The 27787-nt window shown below is 52.2% G+C and overlaps 1 protein-coding gene across 1 annotated transcript in view; it reads left to right on the forward strand.

Moving 5' to 3' along the window:
- The first annotated feature begins 9948 nt into the window (after positions 1 to 9948).
- Positions 9949 to 27787, forward strand: part of ARHGEF10L (Rho guanine nucleotide exchange factor 10 like) — a 124068-nt gene continuing 106229 nt past the window's right edge. Inside the window, exons 1-3 of the mRNA XM_077837219.1 lie at positions 9949 to 9985; positions 15124 to 15408; positions 16511 to 16538. Of these exons, the coding sequence (XP_077693345.1) occupies positions 9949 to 9985; positions 15124 to 15408; positions 16511 to 16538 (350 nt within the window). The remainder of the gene's footprint in view (positions 9986 to 15123; positions 15409 to 16510; positions 16539 to 27787) is intronic.

Here is a 27787-nt window from a genome sequence, read left to right on the forward strand (position 1 = left end):
GCCTGCTCCAGATGCGATGAATGAGCCAGGCTGCTCTTGGTGCTTTGCCCATTGTTTGGTAACGTTAATTTCTTCACCACCTGTTCTGGCGCAACCCTTGTAATTCCTTCCGGGTTTCTCATTTCCTCTCCTTGGAAAATGTATTTCTTTCTCACTGGCATCCTTGCTCCCCACCCTCCTCCTGGCAAACACGGCACCTTCAGCTTTCTGCAGCGACAATTCCTTTTGCAATTAAACTGCTTTCGCTGACTCACTTGTGGGTCCTGCATCTGCCTCCAGCCACTCCTTGCTCCTTCAGAGTTTGAAAACTTCTTTCTTTCCACTCAGGGGGAAATTGACTTCTGTGCAGTGGGCCAGCCCAAGATCAGTGAGTGCATCACTTAGGTCCTGCTTATGGTTGTATTCACCTTCAGTCTGTGCATGAATCTGGCTGGGCAGTTGCATACTATACCTCTTATCCAGCATTTATTTATATTAACATGCAGTGATTTCCCTATGTAATCTCCAGAGGAGGCTGGGATTGTCTGTCTTCCTTCTGCATCTTCCTTTCATTCTCTCCTTCTCCGGAGATGGATTTTGTTGTATTCATTTCCATGGAATAAAGGGGTCCAAGGAGTCTAAGGGCTTGGCTACACTTGCAAGTTAGAGCACATTAAAGCAGAAACTGTCCAACATTAAACAAGTTTTAAACAAGTTTCAGAGTTCGGTATACAGAGACCTTAGCCTGTTTGGTACCACGACAAACACCTCATTAAACATCTTTTTAACCTGTTGTCGCAGATACGGAAAAGAAAGAAAAACAGTTAAAGCATATGAAATGTAAAGTAATAAGTAAAGCTTTTCTTTTAGTTGTATTCCCTGTTCCCTTCCCTGGGCTGTAGGGAGTTTCTTGAAGAAATAACTCCTTGTTTGACAGCTTTTTAGATGGTATGAAATATGGGAATAACTCTCCCTCTGGGGAGAGGAGATGTTAGTTGAGATGGGCTGGAGCTGTGTTTGTTTTGTCTTCTTAGGAAACAGGATCAGTCTTTAACAACAAGAGCCAAATGCACACGAGAGGCAAGAAAAGAGCAGTGGAGATAGAAAATGCAGCTTCTGTCTCTGGGCTGGACTCTCACTTCTAACCTCACCTCTGGAAAAACGCAGGCCCAGCACATGGTCTTATCCCTCCCTCTGAGAGCTGGTGAACTTGTACCAGCATCAGGCCGCTGAGCCATTGGTTTCTGCTGCCTTTCTGGCCACAATGTTGAAAATACACAGTTTTGGTCTGCTAAGCCAGAGGGCAAAAGGAGAGAGATGAGATAAGGTGGGGAAGGAAAAAGACACAGAAATGGAGGGTGTGTGTGTGACAAAGTCTCACGTCCCAGGGGGTGTTTGGGATTCACCCAGAGCCAGTTGAGATGGGGGGGTGTCACTTGGGTCCCTCTCTTGGCCTGGTTAGTCAGGACATCTCTTTGAATCAGCATGATGAAGGCCCAGCAATGTCCCGGTGGGTCCCAGGAGATGGGGGGTTAATTCTCCCCCAAAGTCTTTTCTTTTTAAGAACCCCAAAAGAGAGTGGTATGTGGAATAACCCATCCCCTCATTTTGCCCACAATTAAGCCTAATTTCTAACAAACCAATTTGGGTTCACTGGTTTTTGGTCCCACACTTCTCTTGTTTACCAGGCAAGATCTGAACACAGCCCTTGAGTTACATCACGAGGCCTCTCTGAGTGGACCCATCCAGCTTGTCTGTCTCTCTTTTGCACCTTTTCCCACCAGGGTTCATTGTTAGAGGTTATTGGGAGCCTTTACAAACTTTTATCCTCTCTCCTGCAGTTGGGCTCACAAGCGGGGTACGTTTGTAGACCCAATTACTGCAACAGCTTGAACTTCCAATCCCTGATCTGAGTGCTGGGAGAGTTTGGGTCCAGGAGGTCTGCAGCTTTGAACCCATCTCTGATGCTTACAGTCTCTTGGCTTGGTTCTGTCAACGTTGGTTACCTTCTCTAGGCTACCCAGTGCTTTGAATCTCCCTGACAGCTGGGGGGATTGATTTAGCAGAAGCAATGCACATTTGGCAAGGGCTTTCCTCAAAGGGTCCTGCGGCTAGCTCCGCAGAGGCTGTCAGTCAGTTTGCACCAGTTGAGGATCTGGCCCCATATTTATAACCGTAATGCTGTGCAGGTTAATACACGCAGAAAAGAGTAACAGAATCTCTCCTGGCCTGAGTGTCACTTCACCCCACACCACTCCTATGACCCTGGCCTTCCCAAAGGTATCCTCTCCTCTCTATCTAAGAAGCAGTCATTATTCGTACAACCTATAAGAAGGAAGCTTAACCCCTTGGTCACCGGGGACCAGGTAATGCCCCTCCCCCATGAGGTACGATTTCTTTAATACTCATGTATTGTATACTTCTCTGTCCGTCCTCCATCAGTAGTGCATATTGCTGGATGGAACATACAACACTTTCTTCTGAAAGGTTATGTGTCCTACCAACCAATCCAAGAGGCAAACTGGTATTTAAGGTCACTGCTTCCTGTCCTGTCTAAAGTCCTGCCAGCCGAATCCCACCCCCACCCCGAATGTAAACACTTTTCTTTCTATCTTAGGTTATAGCCCCCTTGCTGTTGCACTCATCCTTTTTAATGCATTTATCCTCACAACTCCTCTGTCATCTCCACTTACCAATAGTGAGCTGAGGCCCAGAGAGACTGGGTGACTTGCCCAAGGTCATACAGTAAGTCTGTAGCAAGGAAGCTCTTTGGCATTCTAGGCTAGAGCTGGAACCACTGCACCACCCTTCCTCTTCCACTCTTGTGACCTTTCACCTGGTCTCTCCTATTTCTCTGGTTTTTCTGACAGGAAGTGGCCAACCCTGAGCCTCGGGTTTCAGGCAAGGACATGCCATTGGTTAAACAATGATGCTTAGCACCTACCCACCTCTTTACATGTTTACTGGTCAGGTAGCAAGGCCAAAATGTGGCCTTTGATTTGGGGCATCTCATTGTTTGGAAGCCCAACTTAACATGCCAGGAGTCCTATTCTCAAAGGTGCTGGACTCCCACCACCCATGGGAACTGCAGGTGCTCAGCGGGTGCATCAGGCTCAAGGTGTCTCAAACTCAGCAGCTGAAAAATGAGGCATCCAAAACCAGTGACTATTTTTCGCCTCACTCTAAGATAAGGAAATATTATTATCCCCAATTTGCTGATGAGGAAAGCCAGGCAGAGAGGTGGGAATGACTAGCCTAAGACTTCACCCACTCTGTGCTCATTCCTCTAGACAGCTCTGTAAATGCATGTAATGGCTAGTAGCATATACCTTCTCGATGCCCCTGATCTCTTTGCTTTTGGACCCTTAACTGTGCGTTAAGATGTTTGAATTGATTTATCCAAGGTGATCCCTAGATATCTTTTTCAGAGACATTGACTTTATCTTCCTGTGCCTGAATTTTGCAATCCAAAGATGCGAATGATAATAATTGTTCATTGGTGTTCTTAGTAGCACTTAAGAGTACCGGGGCCCCATTGTGCTGGAAACTATAGAAACACAAGTGAAGAGATGGTCCTTGCCCTGGAGAGTCATAATCCTTACCCACCTCACAGGGGAGAGGTTGTGAGACTTAATTAATGTCTATCAAATGCTAGGAGATGCCATAGAAGTGCTAAGGATTATTAATAGTAATGGTGGTGATGATGTACCAAGGAAGTCCAGGAAATGGATTTGTCGAGCCACGTGCAACAAGCCAGGATTGTCTAGCCAGGTCAAGGAAATTGGCTTGAATGGTGTGTTACTCTATACCAGTGGTTCTCAAACTTTTGTACTGGTAACCCCTTTCACATAGCAAGCCTCTGAGTGCGACCTCCCTTATAAATTAAAAACACTTTTTAATATATTTAAAACCATTATAAATGCTGGATGCAAAGCGGGGTTTGGGATGGAGGCTGACAGCTCGCGACCCCCCATATAATAACCTTGCGACCCCCTGAGGGGTCCTGACCCCCAGTTTGAGAACCCCTGCTATATACCACGTGTCTGGTGTTCCTGTCCTAGAATCATAGATCTATGAACAGGGGACAGATCTCCTGACTCCCAGCCCAGTACCCTATCCACCAGACCAGAGGTTCTCAAACTGGGGGGCAGATCCCTTTTGGGTGGGTGGGGGGGCGGACAGAATAACAGAATATATTCTAGTGGGGCGTGAAGAGCTGTAAGAAAAAAAAAAAACGTAGTGAGCACATTTTACCCCCGGCAATGAATAACTAGCAGAACGGATTCCTCCATGTCTGGTCCTCAGATGGCGCTGTGCATTTTGACGGATTTCTGTGAAGCTTGCGTAGCATTATACAAAGTCGTTGCCCTCTCTACGCTAAGCCATTTGCTACGACGCAGTGTGCACGCTTCGCTGTCCGTGCGGACCACAATGGCAGTTTTGCGTTTGCTCTTATTACAATGGTCTGTTTGATTAAAAAACCCCCCAACAATTGAAGTGAAAAACAAAGAAGCTGAAACTGATTCAAGTGAACCAGCGCTGCTGCACAGATCGGTAAATGTACTTGTGTGGCGGGGACGGGGAGGGAGGGGGGATGTAAACTACTCCAGATACAAAGAAGGGGGGCGCGATCAGATACATTTGAGAACCACCGCACTAGACCGCATTGCCTCTCTGCGGGCACTGATTGCTGCTGGGAAGTCCTGTCCTGGGCAGATACCCGATTATCCTGTTATTAACATTGTCAATATTTGTATCCCTTGTTTACTGAGTCATATACATCAGCGATTCTCAACCAGGGGTCCGAGGGGCCACGAGCAGGTTTCAGGGGGTTCACAAGAATAAACCAGAGAGCAGGGCCAGCATTAGACTCACTGGGGCCCAGGGCAGAAAGCCAAATCCCGAGCCCCACTGCTTGGGACTGAAGCTGAATCCTGAGCCTTTCCTCCCTGGGTGGAAGCCGAAGCCTGGGCAGTTCAGCTTCATGGGGCCCCCTGTGCCATGAGGCCCTGGGCAATTGCTCTGCTTGTTACCCCTTCACACCATCCCTGGCTTTTAATCTACTGAAAAACAGGTGTTGTGGCGTGGGGGGGGGCATGGAAGTTTTATAGCACCTTAGTGGGGCTTCAGAAGGACAAAGGTTGAGAACCCCTGGTATAAATGATCTGCAGGGAGGGAAAAGGTTAACTCGCACTGAGTCATGCAAGGGATCTAGTTGGAGAGATCTAGTAGATTTATCTAGTAGATTTCTCCTCTATGGTAATTGTGTTAGATCTCCTGCAAGCCTCTCTCTGCATACAGGCGTGCTCACACACACACACACACACACACACACACACACACACACACACACACACAGTTGTCATGGCTACCAAAACAGCCCCCGCTGCTCCAGCTCCAGCCATGTTCTATCAGGCTGGTGTCATTGGCTCAAGCGGGTGAGCAGCGTGCAAACAGTTTGTGCAGCCGTGCACGGCAGCATTGCAAAACCCTCTGGCGCTCGGGCATTCTTCCCAGCGGCTCTGCAGCCTGCCTTCCAGACAGCTCAGGGTGCCTCAGCACCAGTAAAAGTTGGAGGCCAGCGGGAAGTTGGGGTTACAGCAGGACCTTCCGTTGCTTGGGTGGAGCCCTGCCTCAACACATGGTGCGGAGACTTGTGGCTGAACAGACCTGGTGAGGCTGCATAAAACTTGTTTTGAACTAGCAGGGGAGCTGTAGGGACACATTGGACTAGATGGACAGTAGCACCTATAATGATTAATGGGAAAACAAACCCTGTGTGAGCTGCCGGCGCCCTGTGTATCCTCAGTTCCACGGTTCCCCGGGTACAGTCAGTGTGATCTGCCGGCGCCCTGTGTATCCTCAGTTCCCCGGTTCCCCGGGTACAGTCAGTGTGATCTGCCAGCGCCCTGTGTATCCTCAGTTCCACGGTTCCCCGGGTACAGTCAGTGTGATCTGCCGGCGCCCTGTGTATCCTGAGTTCCACGGTTCCCCGGGTACAGTCAGTGTGATCTGCCGGCGCCCTGTGTATCCTCAGTTCCACTGTTCCCCGGGTACAGTCAGTGTGATCTGCCGGCGCCCTGTGTGTCCTCAGTTCCACGGTTCCCCGGGTACAGTCAGTGTGATCTGCCGGCGCCCTGTGTATCCTCAGTTCCACGGTTCCCCGGGTACAGTCAGTGTGATCTGCCGGCGCCCTGTGTATCCTCAGTTCCACGGTTGTGATCTGCCGGCGCCCTGTGTATCCTCAGTTCCACGGTTCCCCGGGTACAGTCAGTGTGATCTGCCGGCGCCCTGTGTATCCTCAGTTCCACTGTTCCCCGGGTACAGTCAGTGTGATCTGCCGGCGCCCTGTGTATCCTCAGTTCCACGGTTCCCCGGGTACAGTCAGTGTGATCTGCCGGCGCCCTGTGTGTCCTCAGTTCCACGGTTCCCCGGGTACAGTCAGTGCGATCTGCCGGCGCCCTGTGTGTCCTCAGTTCCACGGTTCCCCGGGTACAGTCAGTGCGATCTGCCGGCGCCCTGTGTGTCCTCAGTTCCACGGTTCCCCGGGTACAGTCAGTGCGATCTGCCGGCGCCCTGTGTATCCTCAGTTCCACGGTTCCCTGGGTACAGTCAGTGCGATCTGCCGGCGCCCTGTGTATCCTCAGTTCCACGGTTCCCCGGGTACAGTCAGTGTGATCTGCCGGCACCCTGTGTATCCTCAGTTCCACTGTTCCCCGGGTACAGTCAGTGTGATCTGCCGGCGTCCTGTGTATCAACAGTTCCACTGTTTCCGGGGTACATTTGCTTGCTTTAGTCTTTCAAACAGCAATGAGGAGAGAAAAGAATTTAAAAAACAGGAAAATGTGACTGTAAAACTGAACACTGGCTGCGGGTGGGGGGTCTGTGAAGCAGGATGTGTTACCCAAAACTCCTGTCGGACTTTTCTTGACACTGACTATATTTCAAGTTGTCAGTGTCCACTTAATTTAACGTTTTAAAGTACTGATTTAGAGTCTACTGAAGTCAATGGAATGGCTTCCATGGGCGATGGTGGGTGAATACAGGTCACTGGGAGAGAGCTCGGTGTGTGTTGCTGTGAGTGCCATCAGTGCGCAGCTCGGCTTCCCTGTCCTCACTGCTTTCCTCTCCTGAGATAACCCTGTTCCATGAGGGAGAGCGTAGGGTAGTGGTCAGAGCAAGCGGCTGGGACTCTGGGGACTGGGGTTTAAATTCTGTTCCTATCACAGCCAGCTGTTTGATTTCAATCAGGGCTTAATTTGTAATGAAAGGAGGGCCGGGGCTCAAGCAGTTTTCTTTTTACTTTCATAACTGATGCAGCAAGCCCAGAGGTGCCGGGGCCCTGAACTGCCGGGGCCCTGAACTGCCGGGGCCCTGAACTGCCAGGGCCCGGAGGTGCCGGGGCTCAGCCTGGCAAGCCCTGGCACAAATTAAGCCCTGGTTTTAATCTCTGGGACCATGCTTCCTCTCCTCTGCAAAGCTGCCCCCAGCGATGCCCAGGCCAGCTGAGGGACAGGTGCCATGTCACAGAGGGCACGAAGTATCGCTCCGGTGCTAGGGTCTCCAGCTCTGGTTTGACACCTTTCGCCAGCACTGAATAGAAACCAAAAGATTATAATTTCTTTGAAGAGAGAAAAAATGTGCATGAATCTGGTCCCATGAGGGTTAAGATCAGTGGGGTTTGAGGGCTCAGCACCATGGAGGATAAGCATCCCTGACCGTTCACTCATTCCCTGCCCCGCAGCCCTCCCGCTGTCCCAGTGCTGGTCCCTTTCATGGTGGTGAGCTCCTTCCTCTCCCTGCCCTTCCTGTCCACACGTCCTCCGACCGCTCTGCAGCCGTGTCATTCCCTGCTTGCAATCCTCTTCCTGGCGCTTGGAGCCTGCAGCCTTTCTTCCTAGGCTCCCGAGTCCTGGCCTGTGCCATCCTAGCCCTGAGCATCTCCCCCAGCCCTGCCAGTGCACCTTCCCCATAGCTTTCTAACCAAGCTGCTGCTGGAGGGTGGGGTGGCCTCCCTGGCTGAGCAGTGCCAGGCCCGACCCCCAGCGCATTCTAGGCCCGACCCCCAGCGCATTCTTGGCACCACACACAGATCTGCGCTCTTCAAAGGAGACTTTCTGGCTGGGACAGATCTGGGTTAAAAGGGAACTTGGGTGGACAGCGCTCTCCAAGAGGAAATGAGCCAGTTGACTCTTGCCTGGCTAATCCCAGGCAGGGCTGCGCTCCTTCCGTGTCTGTTGTAAAGGACACACCTGATGCAGCTGGCTGGTGCCCTTTCGACTCTGCCAGCCTCCGAATGCCAGCGGGTTAGACAGGTGTTCCCTCCTCCGGTGGGAAATGAGACTTGCTAATAGATAATTCCTCCCCCAGCTTAGTTCAGAAGTGGATCTAAGCTGCTTGCATTGGCCTCTCTCCCTCATCTGTTTCCTGTGGAAGCCTGGGGAAGTCTCACCCTTGATCTGCGGTGGGCCCCATCTCTGTCAGGGTACGTCAACACTGCAATTGCAAACCCGTGGATGGCTCATGCCAGCTGACTCAGGCTCGGGGGTGGGGCTCCGGCGAAGGGGCTGTTGAATTGCAGGGTAGACGTTCGGGCTCGGGTTGGACCCTGCGAGCTGGGAGGGTCGCAGGGCTGGGGCTGCGGTTGCAGGGCTGGGGCTGCAGCCCCAGTGCACGCCGCAAATAAACAACCCCACAGCCCATGCCCCACAAGCCCAGCAGCTGGCACTGGCCAGCTGCAAGTTTTTAATTGCAATGTAGACATACCCTAAGAGGCCAAGCCAGCCCCCCTGCATCCAAGCTCCCTCCAAATTTGGGGGACGTTTGGATCCCCCTGCAAACTTAGTGGCTTGGGGCCTGCTCTGCTTTCAAACCTCTGGCTTGTTTGCTGCCTGGCTCTATCCCTCGCCTGCCCTTTAGAACTGAGGTCCTGGGGATTGGCCAGAGTCCACCCACTGTGCAAACAGGCGCGGCTGCTGTTTGAGCCCGTCGCACTCAGCCCTGCGGCAGACCGGGATTAGCTGCACCTGGGCAAATGGCGGCTACTAGCGTTGGGGAATGAAACCCCCAGGGCAAAAGACACCCGAGACAGAAATACAGCTGTGCGTTTTGCTCCGGTTTGGGGGGTGTCAGCTTGAGGTGTCTGACCTGCAGGTTAGGGAGCATGTTTCCGGTGGCAGCCAGGAACTGCTGAATGGCTGCACCCATGGCAAGTCCAGACAGAACCGGAAAAAAAGCCAGTGAGTTATAGCTGGGCATTTCTCCCTAACAGGGAAGGAAAATGTTGGGCATTCTGCCAGTGCCTGTCTTTGCATTTAATCAGCTCTAAGTGCGGGCACAGGACGCTTCTCTGTCTGGGCTCTCCTTCCCCACTGGATACCAGCGACATTGTTGCCAGCAGGTTTCGCTACATCCCGGAGCGGCGCTGCTGGTGTTCTAACCCTTCTTGCTGCTTTGGGCTCCTACTCCGCCTCCCCCCAGGAAATACTGCCTCGTCTGAAACCGCAAAGTGCCTGCAAGGCAGCGTTGTCCAGTGGGTAAAGGAGGGAATTGGTGGGGGGGGCCTGGGTTCTGTTCCAGGTTCTGCCACCACTAAGTCAGGGCAACCCCTGGGTCCTACCTTATACCTGGCCCTACCATTTACTAGTTGTGTGACCTGGAGCAAGTCACTCCTGGCTCGAGTTGTTCAGCACCTCTGAAAATTAGGAAGCTCATCTCCAGGGGCCTGTTTCCCCTTCTATCAGAGGTGTAACCCCTACCCACAGGGCGTGGTAAGCCATAATTAAATAGGAGCAGACTCCCGTGAGCTGTAAGGTGCTAGAGAAGGGCAGGGAGTTCTAATGCTTTATTCCCCACTCCCAGGAATAGACAGACACGTTGGGGTTTCTCTTCTGACTTGATTTCCTCTCTTTGTGTCCCCAGGAAAGCAGCCAGGAAGGTGCAGGGCAAGACGTCAGGATTCCTAGAGAAATGGCTTCCTCCAACCCGCCCCCAAACCCTGCAGTAGGTAATGTAAACCCAGCTCTTTTCCTTCAAGAATTTGTATGAATCATTCGAAAAAGAAACAGATCTAGCCCGGTCCCCTCGCTCTGTGAGCTCATGGGGCCAGGGCTGGCTTTGTGCTATGTATGTGTGCAGCGCCTGGCACAAGGGGCCCCGATCGGCACCTCTAGGGACCTCTGCAATCCCAGTCATAAATAACAGCCACAGATGGGCATGCGGAGCGGCTCGTGACGGGCAGCCTCGGTTTCTCTTCGGCATCGAGGCTTTTGTAATGCACAGCAGCCCCTCGGGATGCGGGGCTTTCAGCGCCCTCCGAGACCTACCAGGCAACCCATCGCCCGGCGATGGAACGTCATTCGCTCCTAACAGAACTCGGAGGCTCAGGCAGGTCACGGCCCCATGCAACTGTAATCCCGAACTGACCCACATCGGAGGTCCGCGATCCTGTCCCTTCCACTGCACCCTTGTGTGTGACACCCTTTGCAAAGGGCAGGCCAAGGCGATGTAGGGCTGTGGTGCCCGGTTTAACGCGTGTGGTGGGGGGCGGCAGAAAAGTCACGGGGTCTGAACCTGTCCTGCCCTGCAGCTCGCATGTAAACCCTGGCCAGATTGGAACCTGCAGCTTGCTCACGCTCGTTTTCCACCCGCGTGGCACAGGGAAAATGACGAGACACGGTGCCAGGCGGGCACTTGACGGTCAGGGAGATCTTACTAGGTATTAGAAGAGCCAGGAAGCCCTGTGAGATTGAATCTACAGGAGGAACTGCAGAGTCACCCTGAGCGCATCTCTGCACCCTCCCCGCAATTCCCCCTGCCCATGCCCAGAAGGACAGATGCTGCAGTGCCTAGAGCCGGGGGACATGACCCCCCCAAGTCCCAGTGCCTCACCTGAGGAGAGCCATGCCAGTGTAGCTTTGCGGCGTGGTCACTCAGACCTGAGCTGGGCCAGCCCGCGCGTCCATCCCCCGGGTTAACACTGTACCGAAGACGTCCCCGCAGAGATCACTGTACAAACTCCAGTCCTCTGAGCGTTAGGGGGCCACATTTTCAGAGGAGCTCAGCTCCCGCGTAGACACCAGAATGAGTGGCTGGATTGCTCAACATGCAGAGTTTGTTTTACAGATGGGAAACCGAGGCACAGAGAGGCTAAATGACTTGCTACGGTCATATAGGGAGCTTGTGGCAGAGCGGGGAGTTAAACCCAGGTCTTTCAAGTCTCACGCTAGTGGCCTAACCACTGGATCATCTTCTAGTGGCTGGAGCTCACCCCGAACCCCAGTTTTGAAGCCTGCTCCTTATGGTCACTCCCCCAGCTTTGGATCTGTAGCCACTCAGACCAATTTCCTGTCTGCTTTGGTACAGTCCGGTCTATGCTGTACACACCCTGCCTACAAACCAGAGCTGGCCAGCCGAGAGGAACCAAGCCTGGGCCAGTCCCAGAGGCTGCAGTCAGTCCATGCAGCAGCCCGTCCTTCCTCCACAGAGCTCTGAGACACAAGGAGACTGCAAAGGGTGACCCTGGAGAAGGAAGAAGCAATGGGATAAATACGATTTCTATTCCAGCAGCGCATAAAGGCCTCGGCTGAGATCAGGACCCCATTTCGCTGGGCACTGCCCGCACCCAGAGTGGGAGACAGCCTCTGCCCTGAACAGCTTATTGTATATGTGGACAAGGCAGAAAACAGTCCGACTAAGGAAGGATGTTGTTGTAATTATTATTATTTATTATTTGTATGACCATAGTGCCGAGGAGCCCCAGTCTCAGACCAGGCCCCTATTGTGTTACAAACACAGAACAAAAAGACAGACCCTGTCCCAAACAGCCGACAAGCGAAGTATCCGACAAGAGACAGCAGGTGGATACAGACAGATAAGCTCAAGGGCAAAGTGAGATTTTATCTCCATTTGACAGCTGGGAACTGAGGCCCAGTGTGAGTAAGTGACTTGCCCAAGGTCACATGGAGAGTCTGTGGCAGAGCTGTCAGTTAAGCCCTGAGTCCCGAGCTACAGCCTTAACCATTAAGCCATCTTTCCTTGCACAGAAAACTGCACCACCTCCTGAGGCCTTGAGCTGAGGGGAACTCACTGGCCATATGTAACCGAGCTGGGCTGGCTCTCCAGCTGCCCTGCTCTGAGCTGAAGAATTTACCAGGCACACAGTTTCTCAGAGGCACCCTGTATAAAGCTCTAGGCAGAGGGTGGATGGCAGAGTGGCCAGGCCACTGGGCTGGGACTCAATAGATCTGTGTTCAAGTCCTGCTCTGCCACAGACTCCATGTATGACCCTGGGCAAGTCACTTAACCTTGCTGGGCCTCCGTTCCCACCTGTACAATGGAGATCCTAATCCTTCCTTTCTCTTGGCCGTGGCTGTTTAGAGTGGCTCTGTGGGGGCAGAGACTGTTTCTTGTATGTGTGTACAGCAACATGGGGCTGAGGCCTCTAGCTGTTACTATAATGCTAACAATGAAAATTAATAATTTGTTCAAGCCACGCAGAGTGCAAGACGGGTAAAGAGGCAGTATAAACAGAGAAGAGTGAAGGAGATTTAAAAACGTCTAAGTGCCGATCACTAGAGGGGGGTTTGGAGCACAGGACAGGGACCCTCCAAAGAGAATTTTTTATTCTAAACCCTGACCTTCACTCCCCCTCCTGTTTTTCCATTGGTTGTCCCCCAGAATCAGTTGATCCCTGTGTTTCTTCTGGTCCTGCCCCCCACGCATATGCCCTGGCCTGGTCTTTGCCAGTTCAGCAGTAATGCTGGCTTCCAACTGGTCAGTGCGAGAGGCAGAGGACGGAAGAGGTGGGAGAGGGGCAGAGGGAGTGAGAGAGGAGGGAGAGGAGCGTCGGAGAGGATGCAGTGACCGTAGGCCGAGGGGGCAGCTGGCCGGCTAATACCTCAGCAGGGGAAGTGCTGGAAAGCAGTTCTGAGACAGGCTCTCCTGAAAAAAACGTCTTAGCAGCAGAACGTGCCTCCCAGTCCCAGGGGACAAGCAGCCTTCTGCAGGTCTGCTGCTGCCTTCCTGGATTAGCATGGCCCCATTGCAGGCCAGGGGTTGTTCCCCTTCTCAGCCAGGCAAGGAGAAGCCAGGTCTGTCTCTGAGCAGGCTTGCGGGTGGCTGTGTTTAGTCCATAAAATTAATCACTAACATCTTGGCTCCCGGCCACTCTGCATGCTAGATCAGGAGCAGATTGAGATTACATACCGCCGGTTGCTCGGGCATTTAGAGAAATGTTCTAAAATGCCCTTGGAGCTCCCGGTCACGGACAGGGGGTGCAAGGGAAATAAGAGGGGGGAGATGCTGCTGCTGGGGTTTTTAAAAACTGAATTTCCCCCCTTTCTCCTCCTGCTTTGAGGACCCTAACCCGGGCAATGCTGGGCCGGCTTCCCTGCTGAGAGTGGACACGCACCTTCAGCTGAATTTTCCTCCAATCCCATGTCACTCAGTTAATGCAGCTCTCTCCTGACCCACTGCACCCCCTGCTATTCCAGTTCTGGGACCCCCCCTTACAGCTCTGCCAGTGCGCCTCACTCCAGACACACTGCACCCCCTGCTACTCTGATTCTAGCCACTCTGGTGTGCAGTTCACACTGCTGTTCCAGTCCTGGTCCCCCAAATAAAATTATCAGTGTACCTCAGTCCTGACAAGCGTGGGCATTCACACACACACACACACACACACACACACACACTCACACACAGAGATCTGCCAATGCGCATCTGTTGTAACCTTCAGCACTCCCTGCAGTTCCAGGGACCAGGCTTGGGTCACCAAACCGCCTGACCAATGCAGTTCACTCCTGACCAGATGCACCCATGGCTGCCCCAGACCTGGGCCCTAACTGACAGCTCTGCCAACGCACTTCAGTCTTGTCCTGCAGACCCTCCGTCCTGGACTGTGCTGAGCACCCAGCTGCTCTTGTTAGGTTGCACAATGAATTTAAGATTTGTCAAATGCCCTCTAGGAACTAGGTTCACTGACCAACACACTTATTTTACCTGTGACTTCCCCTGGATTTAAGCTCATGTCTCCAGTAATAATAACGATTCATTCTCTTATCTAGTGCTTCCCATTGGCAGATCTCAAAGCCCTTTATCAAGGAGGCCAGGATCATTATCCCCATTTTACATATGGGGAAACTGAGGCACAGAGAGGGGAAGTGATTTGCTCAGTAGGCCCATGGCAGGAATAGAACCCAGGTCTCCTGAGTTCCAGTCCAGTATCCTAACCACGAGGGCAAAATGCCAGGGTATGTGATTGTAACATTGCTCATCCCATTCCTCTGCCAGGCTGAGCTGTGCCGGAGAAGACACGTTGCTGTGGTTCTGTTTCCATTGCACTAGGACGCTCCAGGGGAAACCGTTTAGGGGCAGGGTGTGACACCCATTGCACTCAGTACAGGTGAACTCACCTGAGTGGGAACTCACCTCTCCTCGCTGCTAGTGACTGGTGGCTGTACCGCAGCAGGAGTGTTTGGGGGGAATCTCTGATTGAAACCAGGATGATAATTTGGGTGCTATAATGGAGGGAGGAAGGGGGGATCCCAGTCCTGCTGGAGATACCCAAAGGAGCTTTCCCTGGTCCACAGGAGGAACAAAATAACCAGTTGCTTGAGACTTTGACGAGTAGGAGAGATGATGCTTCTGGCTGGGTCATCTGCAGGGGTTGAACGTCTGAATGCAGGAGCTAGAGGGTGAGGTCTAAGGGAGATAGCGTAGCGTAGTGGACAGAGCACTAGATTGGGACTTAGAAGATCTGGGTTTTATTCCCAGCTCTGCTGCTGGGTGACTTTGGGCAAGTCTCTTCCTCTTTTTCTGCCTCGGTTTCCCTATCTATAAAATGGGGATAAAGATACTGACCTCCTTTGTAAAGCACTTTGCAATCTACTGATGGATAGGGCTCGTGATATGATTAGCATGGAGATAGTAGCAGATTTATAAACCTGTAATACCTGGTATGGCCAGTGGAGGGGGACAGAGCCACACCGTTAGCATGGGTATGAAAGCAGTAGCAAATTGACTACATAGACCACGCTGCACTGGGGGTCTGAGGGGAAAAGGGTCCTACCTAGAGTTATCATGTTTTCCTTCCCCCCCCATCCAAAGTCCATTGATCCACTTAATTGTTACATCTTCTGGCAGGAGGCGGGCTAGTGCAGGGGGCCCTGGAGACCTCGACCGAGGGGGAGGAGGAGCTAGGGGAAGCGTTTGATTTCGACGACAGCGAAGAGGAGGAAGAGGATTCCACTCTAGCAGTCAACAGTGCTAGCACTGAGCCCAGCATCGGAGGGGTCCTGCGGGCCCCGCCCCGGAGGCGTAGACCAGGAAGCGCCGCTGAGCCCCATTCTTCAGCCCAGCAGGAGAAGGATGGAGCGCCCCCTGCAGGGCAGGCTCAGCAGATCGACTCTGGATCGAGCACCAGCGCTGGTAAGCAGGGCTTCACTCCCAGCCTCTCTAAGGGGTCTTTGCAAGACTCGGGGTTGCAATGGGACATGCTCAGCCTCCTGGCCCCATTAAAGAGCTGCAGAAGGAATGAGTGAGAACCAGGTTCTGGATTTGTGTTGCCCTGCCTCGCTGGCAGTCACTTACCCCAGTGCAAAGTGAGTTTCACAAGCTACCCTCCTGAGCTGGCACGGATTGACACCCTGTCCGCGATCCCTTTGCAGGGGTGTAAATGACTAATAAAGTGCCGGGCAATAGAGGATCAGGGCCGCCCTGGTTTGCACTTCTACTGCTTGCAGTTTTTGGCTCTTACCCAGCTCTGCCGATGCCCCTCGATCCGAACCAGCCACTCCCCTCCCCCACTATTCCAGGCTTGGTCTCTCCCCACATCCTTGCCAGTGTCCCTCAATCCTGACTCGAAGCCTCCCCCACTTGCCTCCTGCTATTCAAGTCATGGAACTTGACCATTGCCCTCAAATTCTGTTTAGCGTATGAGGGGAAACATTTTTCTTCCCCAGTCTCATTCCTGAGAGATCCTACTGTAGGGCATACATGCTGGCCAAAGACCAAGCCTTTCCTGAGAGCCGGCTCAGGGTCTGTCAATTTCAGTGGAACAGAATGCTCATTCACCCAAACTTGGGGTGAGATTTTAACAGTCTCATTGAAACTCGCTTGGCACTAATTGAGCCTGTCAAAGAATGCTTGAAAAAGAAGCCAGCGTGAGTGGGATCTTCTTGCTGCTGCTAATATTGGTCCAGCATGGAGGGTATGTTCTGCTTGTAAACCAGACAGGCTGATATAAACCCTCATGCTTCAGGGCATAAGCAAGCACCTACTTAATGGAGGTCAGGAAGAAACTTCTTCTAAGACCAAGTTGTCCTTAATTGTCCACTACTTGGTTTCCTGCACCTTCCTCTGAAGTCGCTGATGAAAGCCACTCTCAGAGACAGGCAACTGAGCAGGATGGACCTGTGTTGTGATCCAGCAGGACAATTCCTGTAGTCTTGTCAGCTCTGATTCTTCTTGTGCTTGGGTTAACGTACTCGAAGATACCTACTTAGTTTCCTTCTGCTTTTGTTTTTGACAGATCCACTTGACACAAAGCTACAGACAGAGTAAGTGAGTCAAGATTTTATTAAAAAAAACACCCCAAACCCTTTGGTGCTTGCTGGGTTACATCGGACGGGGGAATCCGAGCGGTGCGAGGTAGGGGATGAGAATGCAAATAGTTAATAGGACCCAAGATGCTTTGCTGGCAATGGAGAGACAAAAGCTGACCTTGTTACATGCTGCCTCTTGCTCTCCAGTGACCGTAAAGTCAAGTCCAGTCTGGCGTGCAGCTGCTGGTCACCTCCTTTTGCCTTTTCCTCCTTGCTTGCTCACATGTGGGGGCCTGATCCCGCACACATTTGCTCACCTGCTAAACATTGAGCATGTGAGTAATCACACTGAAGTCAATGCGGCAACAGCCCCTGTTGTTCCAGTCCTGGGACCTAACCACTGCAGCCAATGGGACGATTCACATGCTTAAAGTTAAGCCCATGTGTAAGTGCTTCCAGATTGGGGCCTCAGGCAGGAATTGTGCCTATTGCTTTGCGCTGAAGACTGGGAGTCAGGAGTCCTGGGGTCTATTCCTGGCTCTGCCACTGACTCACCCTGTGTGACTGGAAAATTGCTTCCCCTCTCTGTGCCTCAGTTTCCCTGACATGCTGTCATCCTCTCCCTCCCCAGCGGCTCTTCCCCCTGCTTCAGGATCTCACTGTGATGCGCAAAAGGATCCCAGGGCTATCAAGTGATACTCCTGCTCCCCAGTGACTGGGTTTGCTTTGTGTCTGTGGTTTGATGAACACAATGGGAGCTTTCAGGGAAGCCTGAGCCTACAGGGCATGTGAGGCCTGGGAGGTTTTGGGGAAAGCCAGGTGTGGCCGAAGCAGAGCCCATGGATTTCTGCAGCGCAACTCGGCTGCCCTCGCCTTTCACACAGAGGTGAGGCTCAAAGGACAGGTCCCAGCCTGCCCGGCACGCCCATCAGGGAGGGCGGTTTTTACCGTTCAAAAGGGCTGGGGCCAGTCAGAGGGTATCACCCCCTGCTGGCCAAAACCATGTTATGAAATCTCAACTTCCTGGACTTGGAAAATGTCTGTGGTTTTCTCCCTTCCTTTCCCCTCTCATTCCTCACTCCCTGTCTGTATTGTCTAGTGATGAATGAATCCAGCCCTCTCGCATTCCCTGTAAGACTTTGAGCCAGCTCCTGGGCTGTGGCTACTGGCACACAGTGCAGTTCTGGTGTGTGTGTGTTTGTGTATACGTGCAAAAGTGCTTTAAAGCTCACACCTGTGCACTGCCCTGATCCTGCAGCTCAGTCCCTCTGTGCTGGGCTCAAGCAACCAGCGGGCTGCTCCGACTTAGGCCAGCTACAACAGCTGAAAGGGGTTGAAACCACTGTGGAGCGGTGTCCAGGAAGTATGGCAGAGAGGGCCGGGGCCTAGGCCCTGCTTGGAATGAAAGAGCAAGTGGGTTCTGCCCCCAGGGAATGTCTATAAGGAGTCGGGATCGGTCCTGGCCCTAAGGGCTGGCCACTTTGTGACCCTAAGGGCTACCCAGGCAGATTGCCCGAAGCCTGAGTGGTTCATCGCTGTACCGTGGTATTTACAGCCTTGCGTCTCCAGTGCTAACAGAACTGGTTGTTGGTGGGAGCCCAGTCCCCCCTCCTCCCCCAGACGTGCCGTTTGTCGGCTCTGCCTCCGCCTTGAATTCCCAGGGAGAGCCCTCTGCCCCTGAACGCGGGGACATGCCCACTGCTTCGACCCTACCCCGCGCTTTGGCCTGGGTTCTGGAACCTCAGCAGGGTGGCCACCTGATTCCCCCTCCACCAGCGGAGCAAGTGAAATTGACAGGAGGGTGGCTGAGGGCATGTCGCCTTGGGGAGCATCCTTCACCCGGCCTGTTACCCCTCCACCCCCATCTCCCCGCAGAAGAGGAGTCCCACTCGCTGCCATAGTCCTTGAGCCAGCTCTCCTCGCAGTCTGGTCCATGGGGTGGGGATGGGGTTGCTGGGGCGATGGGGGAGTGGGGTCCCTTTTCTCCCTCCCCTTCCTGTGCACAGCTCCCCTGATCCCCGTTGTGCCTTCCTCACTTCAGTTTCTCAGGTTGAGGGTGGTTGCGGGCTGCACTGTCAGGGCGTTGAGGGGTTATACTTGGCCTTTGGGACCTCCTGCCTTAGCAGGACTGGACATAGGCCCTAACGAGTGCAGAGAGCTGGCCTGTCCGTACGCCCCCGACTTTCCCTGTCCTCCCTCCCACCTCAGCATCAATCAGGCTGATAGAAAGCAATTAACCCTGCAGAGTGCTCTGTAGCAGGCAGGCCAGAACCCTGAGCTTTCGAGTTCATGCACTAGCTGGAGGAGCTGTGCTTACTGTCGCAGAGGGGCTGGGGCAGTTTGCTTGGCTGGCACTTAGCAGTCAGATCACATGTCAGATTGTTGCTCAACTCCAGGCCTTGCGTCAGGGCCAAAGAATCCACAGCAGTTGCTCAGCGAGCAGCTGTAAACTGTGTTATTGACATCACAGGCTCTGTAGGGCTGGATTGAAGTAATGGGCATGGGGAAAGGGAGGGCTCTGATTGTCCAGGGATTCACCTCTCTTCAGCTTCTTATCCTGCACCCATCCTCATGGTAGCAGAACTGGATTATTGCTATACATTTGATTATTACTTTATGAGCCAGGAGTGATGTAGGTCAGGGCCCCGTTGTCCTGAGTGCTGCACAGATGCATAGCAAGAGACAGTCCCTGGCCCAAACAGACAAAGGCAGGGAGGAAGAATTATTACAAGTGGGGAACTGAGGCACAGAGAGATCAAGGGATCGTCTTACACGTGGCAAGATGGGATGTGCACCTACCTCATGCTAATCCTCTTCGAAAGGGGACAAGATCAAAGCGCACAGATGAAGAGTTAGTGCACGTCAGCAGGGTCCACTGGACATTAGTCCATGGTAGGCTGGGGGAGGGTGGATTCACACCCCATCCTGCTGTGAATTAATTGTTCATGTAGACAAGCCCTAAGTGGCTGGCCCAGGGCCACCCTGGGAGTCTGTGGCAGAGCTGGGATTTGCCCCCAGCTCTCCTGAGTCCCAGCACAGCCCCTTCACCACAAGGTCACCTGAACTGGCTCAGAAGCAGGTGTTTTATCCCCCTCTTCACCTCTCTATCTGGGCATTTAACCCTCACTCAGCAATAGTTCATCCCAATCCTCCAAATCCAACATCCTCCTCCCCCATGTATTGATTTTGTGGGTGAGTCCAAATCTGGATTGGGATCAGAATTAGTATTATTTATTATGTGTAGCCTCTGGGACCCCCAGCCAGGGATCATGCTGTACAAACACAGAACAAAAAGAGTCCCCAGACAGCCTGCCCCTACCTCTGCAATGAGACAAATCACATATTTCCCTGACCCGGCCCACCTCCAGATCTGAGCAGCCCTGAGGTTTGGGATTGCAGTATTCCCAGTGTGGATCAGGTCCTCAATTTTGCATCTGTGGATCCCTTGCTTGTCAAGACCAGTATTACAGGTCAGGTGACTTGTTTCTCCAGGGTGGTGAGGGGAACCTACAAGTGGGTGGTGCAGGGGCGTACTTCGCACTGACATTACAGAACGTCTTTCAGCTGAGGATCTCAAAGCACTTTTCAGACAGCGGGTCAGTATCAATAGCCCCCTTCTGCAGGAATCAAGCCTAAATCTGAACCAACACCAGATGTGATCATGAAGATACAAATGGTCAGCTGTTTGGGGCAGGACCTGTCTTTTTATTCTCTATCTGTACAGCTCCTAGCATGGTGGGGTGCTGGGCAGTGACTCGGGCTCCTAGGTGTTATGGTAATACAAAGACTTAATAGTACTCTGGAGCACTGACATTTCCTCACCGAGACGGTATCCAGCATGCACCTTTGACTTGTCCCCTAATTCAGCACCTGTGGGGTTAACATGGTACTCAGCCAGCCTTCTCCCCAGCTGCTAATAGCTGGCTTGTTTCACATGCCCACAGCTCGACCCCTCCCTCTTCCAAGGGGATAATTCAGGTGAGCTGGGAGGCAGCCAAAGGTGCTGAATCTGCATAAACTCTGTGGGCTTGTGCCACAGCTTGGAACGACGGCAGTCTTTGCGGGGGGGTTCCCCTGGGGTCTGTATGGATCACTCCTGTAGCTTTGCCTTCAGGTGCTTCCGTAGACCATTCCTGGCCAGGTAAGGGAGGCAGGTGGGTTGCTCGGAGTGCGTGGCTGTTTCTTGAACCAAGTTCGTGGGGCAGGTCATGGTTTGCCCTCTGATAGCAGTGCAGGGTGGGGAGAGACCTGGGTCTGTGCTTGGTGCTATGACTCAGCTAGAACCTTATGATAAATATTTCAGGGCTTTCTCCCCACAGTCTTACAAGGTGGCAGCTCCTTGTGCTTCCTAATCCTCCCACCCTAGCACCTGCATCTCCCTAGGCCTTTAGCTTCATCTCCAGTGATCCGTCAGCAAACATTTTAAAGGCTGCTAAACATTCCATGTGGAGGCTCTCCGGGCTTCCTGTCTTGTGCTCCAAAGACCCTGTAGCGATTGGCACGGAGATGTTTTTAAATCTCCTTCACTCTTCTCCATTTACACGGCCTGTTCACCATTCGTTCACTCTGTACGGCTGGGACAAGTTGTTAATATTCATTGTTAGCATTATGGTAGCAGCTAGAGGCCTCAGCTGAGGTCAGGGCCCCATGGTGCTGTACGTGCATAGCAAGAGCGTCTCTGCCCCAAAGAGCTTCCACTGTAAATAGGCAAGGCCGAAAGGGAGGAGTAGGGTCTCCCCTGTATAGGTGGGAACTGAGGCCCAGCAAAGTTAAGCAACTTCCCAGGGTCACACGTGGAGTCTGTGGCAGAGCAGGAATTGAACCCAGCTCTACTGAGCCTCAGCCCAGTGTCTGAACCACTTAGCCATCTACCCTGTGCGTGCAAACAGACTAGTCGGTTTCCTTTTCCGGTTTGCGTGTATGTCTGTTGGGGCTGATAAGGGCCCATCAAATTGTCCTTGGTGCTTTTACCCACACTAAGAGTCCCATGAGCTGAATAATAATAAACCAGCAACTATAACACAGCAAACTGCTCCATTCTCTGCGATACATATTAGCTGCCAACAAATGTTAAAGCAACCCCCACCCCCACCCCCAAATTCATCTCCCATGTCCCTTAGCTCACCTCCCGCCAGGGAAATAGTGTTTTGCAATATGTGCTGTTTGCAATGTTTACATTGCAAACACAGGAGTGTTTGCTGGTTAAACTTTTCTGTTGGACTATATGGTTCCTGGATAAATTTCTACAGGCTTTATGTTCTGCTTGAAGCTTTCTTGCTAAATCTAAATTTGGGCCTGAAATGGCCTGTAAGCTCTATTTAGAAATGCCCTGTGTGCGGGCTGGGCTCCACCTTTCCTTACAAGTGTTAACCTCCCCTTTCCCTTCGGCCTGCACGCCTGGGGCGGGGCCGGTCTGGCTGCCTGCTGCATACTCAGCCTTTATCCTCAGTCCCCTCCTGCTCAGATTGTCAAGGCTGTTTGAACCCCACTAGTGCTGCGTAAACCCAGCCCACTGGTCTGTTGTAATCCAGGCGTTTAGACCCCTGCACCTCTGGGCCGGCTGCCCCAAGCCTACAGAGAAATTGGCAGGAGAGACTCGACCTGGGATTCCAGTGATTTGGGGGTATGACTTTTCCCCTGCATCTGAACCCAATGGGAGCAGGGTGTTAGGCCAATCTCCACTGGGTGCTGCTGTTACATCCACCCCAGGAGTGGATTGTGCACCCCTGTCTGAGGGTGTCTGTCTCTTTCTCTCTCCATCCTACCTCCCATTTCTGGTGTTTACTCCCCTGGTGGCTGGGTCATGCCATTATCTGATCTCCTGTGGGCTGGTGTCATTTTGAACCTCTGCTGCAAAATCTGCCATCTCAGGGAGGCATTTGCAGCTGGGAGAGTCTGCTGCAGGTCTGAGCCTCCCCTATCGCAGGTTCTGTCCTCACCCCCGTTAGGCTGGGTTCACCCATCCCTGGCGGAGCAGCAGGACCTGGGTTGGTAATGCAGGAATGGAATGCAGTTTTTAATCATGCGGGGACTTGCATCAATGTGGTCGGCTGGATTGTACTGGGGCAAAAGGCGCGCGTGTGTGTGTAGTAAAACAGGAATGTATTAACCCCTTCGCCTATAAGGGTGTGTCTACACTGCAGTTAAACACCCACGGCTGGCCCGAGTCAGCTGACTCAGGCTTGCTGGGCTCAGGCTGGTCTGGGCTCCCTCAAGTGTTTACACCGCAATTTGACAGCCCCGCAAGCCTGCGCAATTTGACAGGCTGGCCGCGGGTGTTTAATTGCAGTGTCGGCGTACCCTAAGGCATGGGTAGTGCATCTTGCACATGACAACAAAGATTTCAAGGCTGAAATGGGTTCAAAGGGGCACCAGAGCCATCTGCAATTCTCATCTTCCATTCGGGCAGCCTGCGCCTGAGATCCACTCTGTCTTGGCCTATGTCATTCATATTTATAGAAGAATTGGGGAGCGATTTGCCCTTGTTCCTTCTGTATTTTCTGGGGTAGGGTCTTCGTTTGCTGGCTCACTGTGGTCGAGAGCATGGGGCTATGAGTGAAGGAAGGGAGGGAAGACCATGTCCTATTCCTGGCTCACTGTGTGTCACGTCCCTGCTCTTGCCTGACTTTCCCCATCTGTACAGTGGGGATCACTCTGACCTACTTTTTAAAAAGTACTTCGAGATCCTCTGGCAGAAGGTTCTATCTGATTGCAAACAGTTAATGTTTTAATTTTAAACTCCATACAGAAACAGGAACAGTTAGCTTCTTGGTGTTATGGAGGAGATTACAACCTTATTTAGAAAGATGGGTATAGAATCATAGAATACCAGGGTTGGAAGGGACCTCAGGAGGTCATCTAGTCCAACCCCCTGCTCAGAGCAGGACCAATCGCCAATTTTTGCCCCAGATTCCTAAATGGCCCCCTCAAGGATTGAACTCAGGACCCTGGGTTTAGCAGGCCAATGCTCAAACCCTTGAGCTATCCCTACACATAATGCTTTACTTTTGTTCTTTCTTGTTTAGAATAAATCCATTTAGACTGGAACAGTTTGCTCTTTGCATGTGGAATATACATAACTCAGGCTCCCCTTTGCCTGTTTCCTAACCAAATCATTTGGGAAATGCTTTTAGTACAGCTAGTTGGAAAGTAAGATTCTCCCTCCCCCCCCGCCCTCACTGGAAAATTTGAGTTTTGGGCAAAAAATTAACTGAAATATTTTGGCTGAAATTAAAAAAATTTTGATTGGGAAATCCTGCCACGGTGCCTCATGAGAGTTGTAGTTTGGGTGCATCATGCTCTCATGATCCTCCAGAGGCTTGCCTCTTTGCTTGGACTACATGTCCCATGATGCACCAGCATCACTTCATGATGACAGGATGAAGTGCCCATGGCTGTGGTGCATGATGGGAGGTGAAGTCCATCTGGGAAGGCCGGCCGTAGAGAATGAAGGCAGGAGGCATCTGCACTATAACTTCCAGGAAATGTTTCAGTGGCATTTCAGACTTGAAATATTTCATTTTTTTGGCCAAAAGTCTCTGGTTTTGGGCATTTTTTTTTAATGAAAAATCAAAAATTTCTGTAGAAAGCAGATACTTTTCACAAAATATTCAGTTTACTCAAAAATCCATTTTTTCCTGCCCATTAAAAGACAGTTTTGGTGAAGCTTTAGTCCTTAATACCCTGTTCTGTCAGGCATCGTGTTTGTCTACAATTCAGAGCATATGTAATGACCCCACCGCTCCCTGTCAGTGGGTTTCTAACTTAGGAACTTCAGCACTCTAACATGGACCTCTACTGCTGCAGCTGAAGGAATAACTCGATTAGTGGTTAGCAGTTGTAGGCTATTACCCTGCGGTATACCAGCTACTAGAGGGAAGGGTACCACCAACACTGTGCTGAAGGGTATGTGTAGCAGAGCCCCATTTCCCTGAATGTGGCCTCCACCAGTGCTAAGAGCCAGGTATATATTTGCATTGTCAGCGGCGTGTAAGTAACGCATGACACGAGGAGGAAGCTAATTAAACACAGAGAGCTTGTGGGATTTGTTCATGGTGTTTTGATAATGTCAGTTGTCGTGTCCTTCCTTCCTGCGCTGCCGGCAGCCGCCGTTTCAGCTCCCCCACCTTATTGACAGGGTTGCCATCCCTGAGGTACAAAAACCTGGGATGATCCCATAAAACTGGCTGTGCGCGCTGAGCGTCCTGGCAGATTTCCCAGGGCAGCTACCTCAAAAAAGGGATCATCCTGGGAAAACCTGGACAGGGGCAGCCTTACCCTTTGAGCCTGCCACTGCAGTGAAAAGCAGGAAGTGCTGAGAAAATGGACAGGGGACTCATTGCTGGCAGTTGGGAAGAGAGGTAGCTCAGAAATAATGGGAGCGCTTGGAGACATGCGGGGGGGGGAAGGCAGGGGAGAGCAGAAGGGCTGGGAGAACACTTGAGGCAATAATCACTGAGCACTTCATGCCTCCCCATATATTCTTTCCTTGGCCCCAATTTACCATGTCTCCGCACTTCACATTGTCATTTACCCCAGAGCAAAATGCTACTGGCTCAGAAATGGCAGCGTTTCACACCTGCTTTGCTCGGGTGGGAAAGGTGCAGGGCAGTGGTGAATCAGGCCCTATGTGTTTGCACGGCATGGGAGTTCAGGGACAAGGAGTCAGGACACCTGTCGTTGTCTTCCTGCTCACGCTGCTTTTGGTTCCTGGCGTGATCTTGGGCCAGTCGCTTAAGCCTGAATTTTTAGAAGTGCTGAGCTCTCCGCTCTGGTTGAAGGGGAGTGGTGGGTGCTCAGCACCCCTGAAAGGTAGGCCCGTAACCGTGGTGCCTCAGATTCCCATCTGTACAATGGGGATAAGAATCCTGTCGCCTCCCAGCACCGCTCCGAGCCTGCAAAGCAGCTGAGCTCCTCCGATGGACGTGAGGCATTGTGAAGGCATTTCTCCTCCTGCCATCTGGACCCCAAGAAGTATTGGGAGGAGATAGCTGGGATCCAGAGAAATGTTCCCTAATTTGATGGCTCTGAAACCTGCCCAGAGACACCAAAATCCCCAGCTGTCTGGTCTCCGGGCCAGCATGCCCTCGCACATACGGTCTGGATGTAAGTCGCTGACATGCCCTGATCTTCTGGTGCTACAGCAGCCTTCATGTGTGGGGATCCCTGCATGGCCTGTTCGCAGAGAATGAGCTGAGTCATATGTACACAGGTGTGCAGACGCCCAAGGCAGGTGTTGGGCATTTAGGTGAAGCCTGAAAGGTGGGAACGTGGGTGGCTTTAGTTGGGCACTCCGGCGGCCCTGTGCACACAGAACCCCGTTTGCTATGGCTGGCTAGATGCAGGCAGGAGAAAGGGAAGCCTTCACTCTGGCTAAAGCCTAGAATAACGCAGGGGTGGGACGTTCTGTCACCTGACAGCTTGGGGCTGTTGCAAGAGCTGGGGAAGGCCCCAGCAGCCAGAGCATGGGGACCGTGGCACAGTGATCTGCCTGCCCATCCGGTCGTGCTGCTGGGAAGGAGGTCAGCCCAGTGAATTTTTCTCTGCAGAACCTGGACTTGTTGCTGGTGTTGGAAGCCAGCTCAATTCCAGTGTTTGCCTCCCCATTGGTCATCTGAGCAACTCCCCTTCCCCTCCACCTCTAGGTCTCTCCTGGCACCACTCCCTCACAGAGTTCTCCCTGCTATTAAACACCTGCGTTTCAAGTGCTTTCACGCTGCAATGCCTGTCCCAGTGCCTGTGGGGATGGGTGGTGGACCAGGAGGTTTTGATGGTGGAGGCTAGAGGAGAAATGAGCATTTTGAGGGAAGCCTTTACGGGGCCATACAGGTGTGACTCGTGGGCTCAGACCCAAGTTAGATTGTAGGCTGTTCTCTTGGACTATTTACCCCAGCATGTTAGTTCTGTCCCTGGTCACGCTGGGTCTGAATTGCAAGAGTTCGCTTCAGATCTGAGCTCTCTCAGGGTGCTCAGAGCGGGGGTTCTGTTGTAGGGATGCAAGGACAGTTATGACCTGCTGTGGATGTAGCTTTGCAGACCACAAGTTCCTTTATGAATAGCAGAAAAATAATAAAAAGGGGATTTCTAACAGCAAGTTAGACACATTAGCAGGCTGGTTCCACTTACGGTGGGCAGATAACCGTTTAATCCTGAGCCCCTAATGGCATTCAGAGGGAACTGGCTTTAATAAGCGGTATTCTGATGCTGGATTTGCTTTTTATTGTTGTGACTCTTACATTTAGTTTCTTTGCCCAAATGTCTCATTTCTAAAAGCAAAACGAATATTCTATCATCTCAAAGGAGCAGCAGGTAAGTAGGTTAGCTGCTTCCGTTTGTGTTCCGTACATTGTGCTTCTCTGAATTTCCCCTGCAGATTCAGCTAGAGAAGTTATTCTTCGCCCCTTGTTTGTTCTAAATTGTTGCCTAGCGTGGCTGTGTGCTACAGCCCAGAGGTGGCTGCATTTCAGTAGAGCGTGAAGGGAGCTCAGCAGGTAGTCACTGATATGGTGGAAACTTGCTGTGATCCTGTAGGATTAAAGACATACAGTTGTTATTAAACATGCTTTAAAAATTATTGCTATGGTAGCATCTAGCGGCCCATCTGAGATCACGGCCCTGTTGCGCTGGGTCTGGCACAGATGCATAATGAGAGACAGTTGCTGGACTGAAGAGCTTGCAGTTAAAATATCCAACACAGACACAACCCGGAGAGGGGAAAACAGAGGCATGTAGGTCAAGGGACTTGCCCAAGGCCACTCAGCAGGTCACTGGCGGAGCTGGGAGTAGAAGCGAGGTCCCCAGAGTCCCTGTCTATTCTAAAATCAATATTAACACTAAGTAGCCACGTGATGCTGTTTCCTCCCATGTCAGGCTCCTGGTGTCTGTCGCTGTTTTTCACACAGCTCTCGGTGTCTCCACGCCTCCTGACGGACATACAGGGCTTCTGATCCAGTTAATGGGTTCTTCTCTCTCGTCCTGCCAATACGGGCTGTCCTCAGCCCATCTAGAAGGCAGCCGTGAGCGGAGGAAGGTTAAGAGGCGGGGCGGTGGCGCTAGGCGTCAGCTTGATGCTGTTCAAGGATCCAGCAGCAGCTGCAGGCAGCAGGGAGTGACGCAATGAGGGTGGAGGAGATGCTGCCTGCTAAAGGGAAGAGACAGCGATATTGGTCAGCCGGCTGCCTCGGGATCTCGCCCAGTCAGCACAGCCAGCGTGTGTCCCTGGCCTGGTGCACGCTGCAGTGCAGAGGAGGGTGGGCATGTGGCTG

The sequence above is a fragment of the Eretmochelys imbricata genome, chromosome 18, assembly GCF_965152235.1.
Source record: "Eretmochelys imbricata isolate rEreImb1 chromosome 18, rEreImb1.hap1, whole genome shotgun sequence".
NCBI lineage: Eukaryota > Metazoa > Chordata > Testudines > Cheloniidae > Eretmochelys > Eretmochelys imbricata.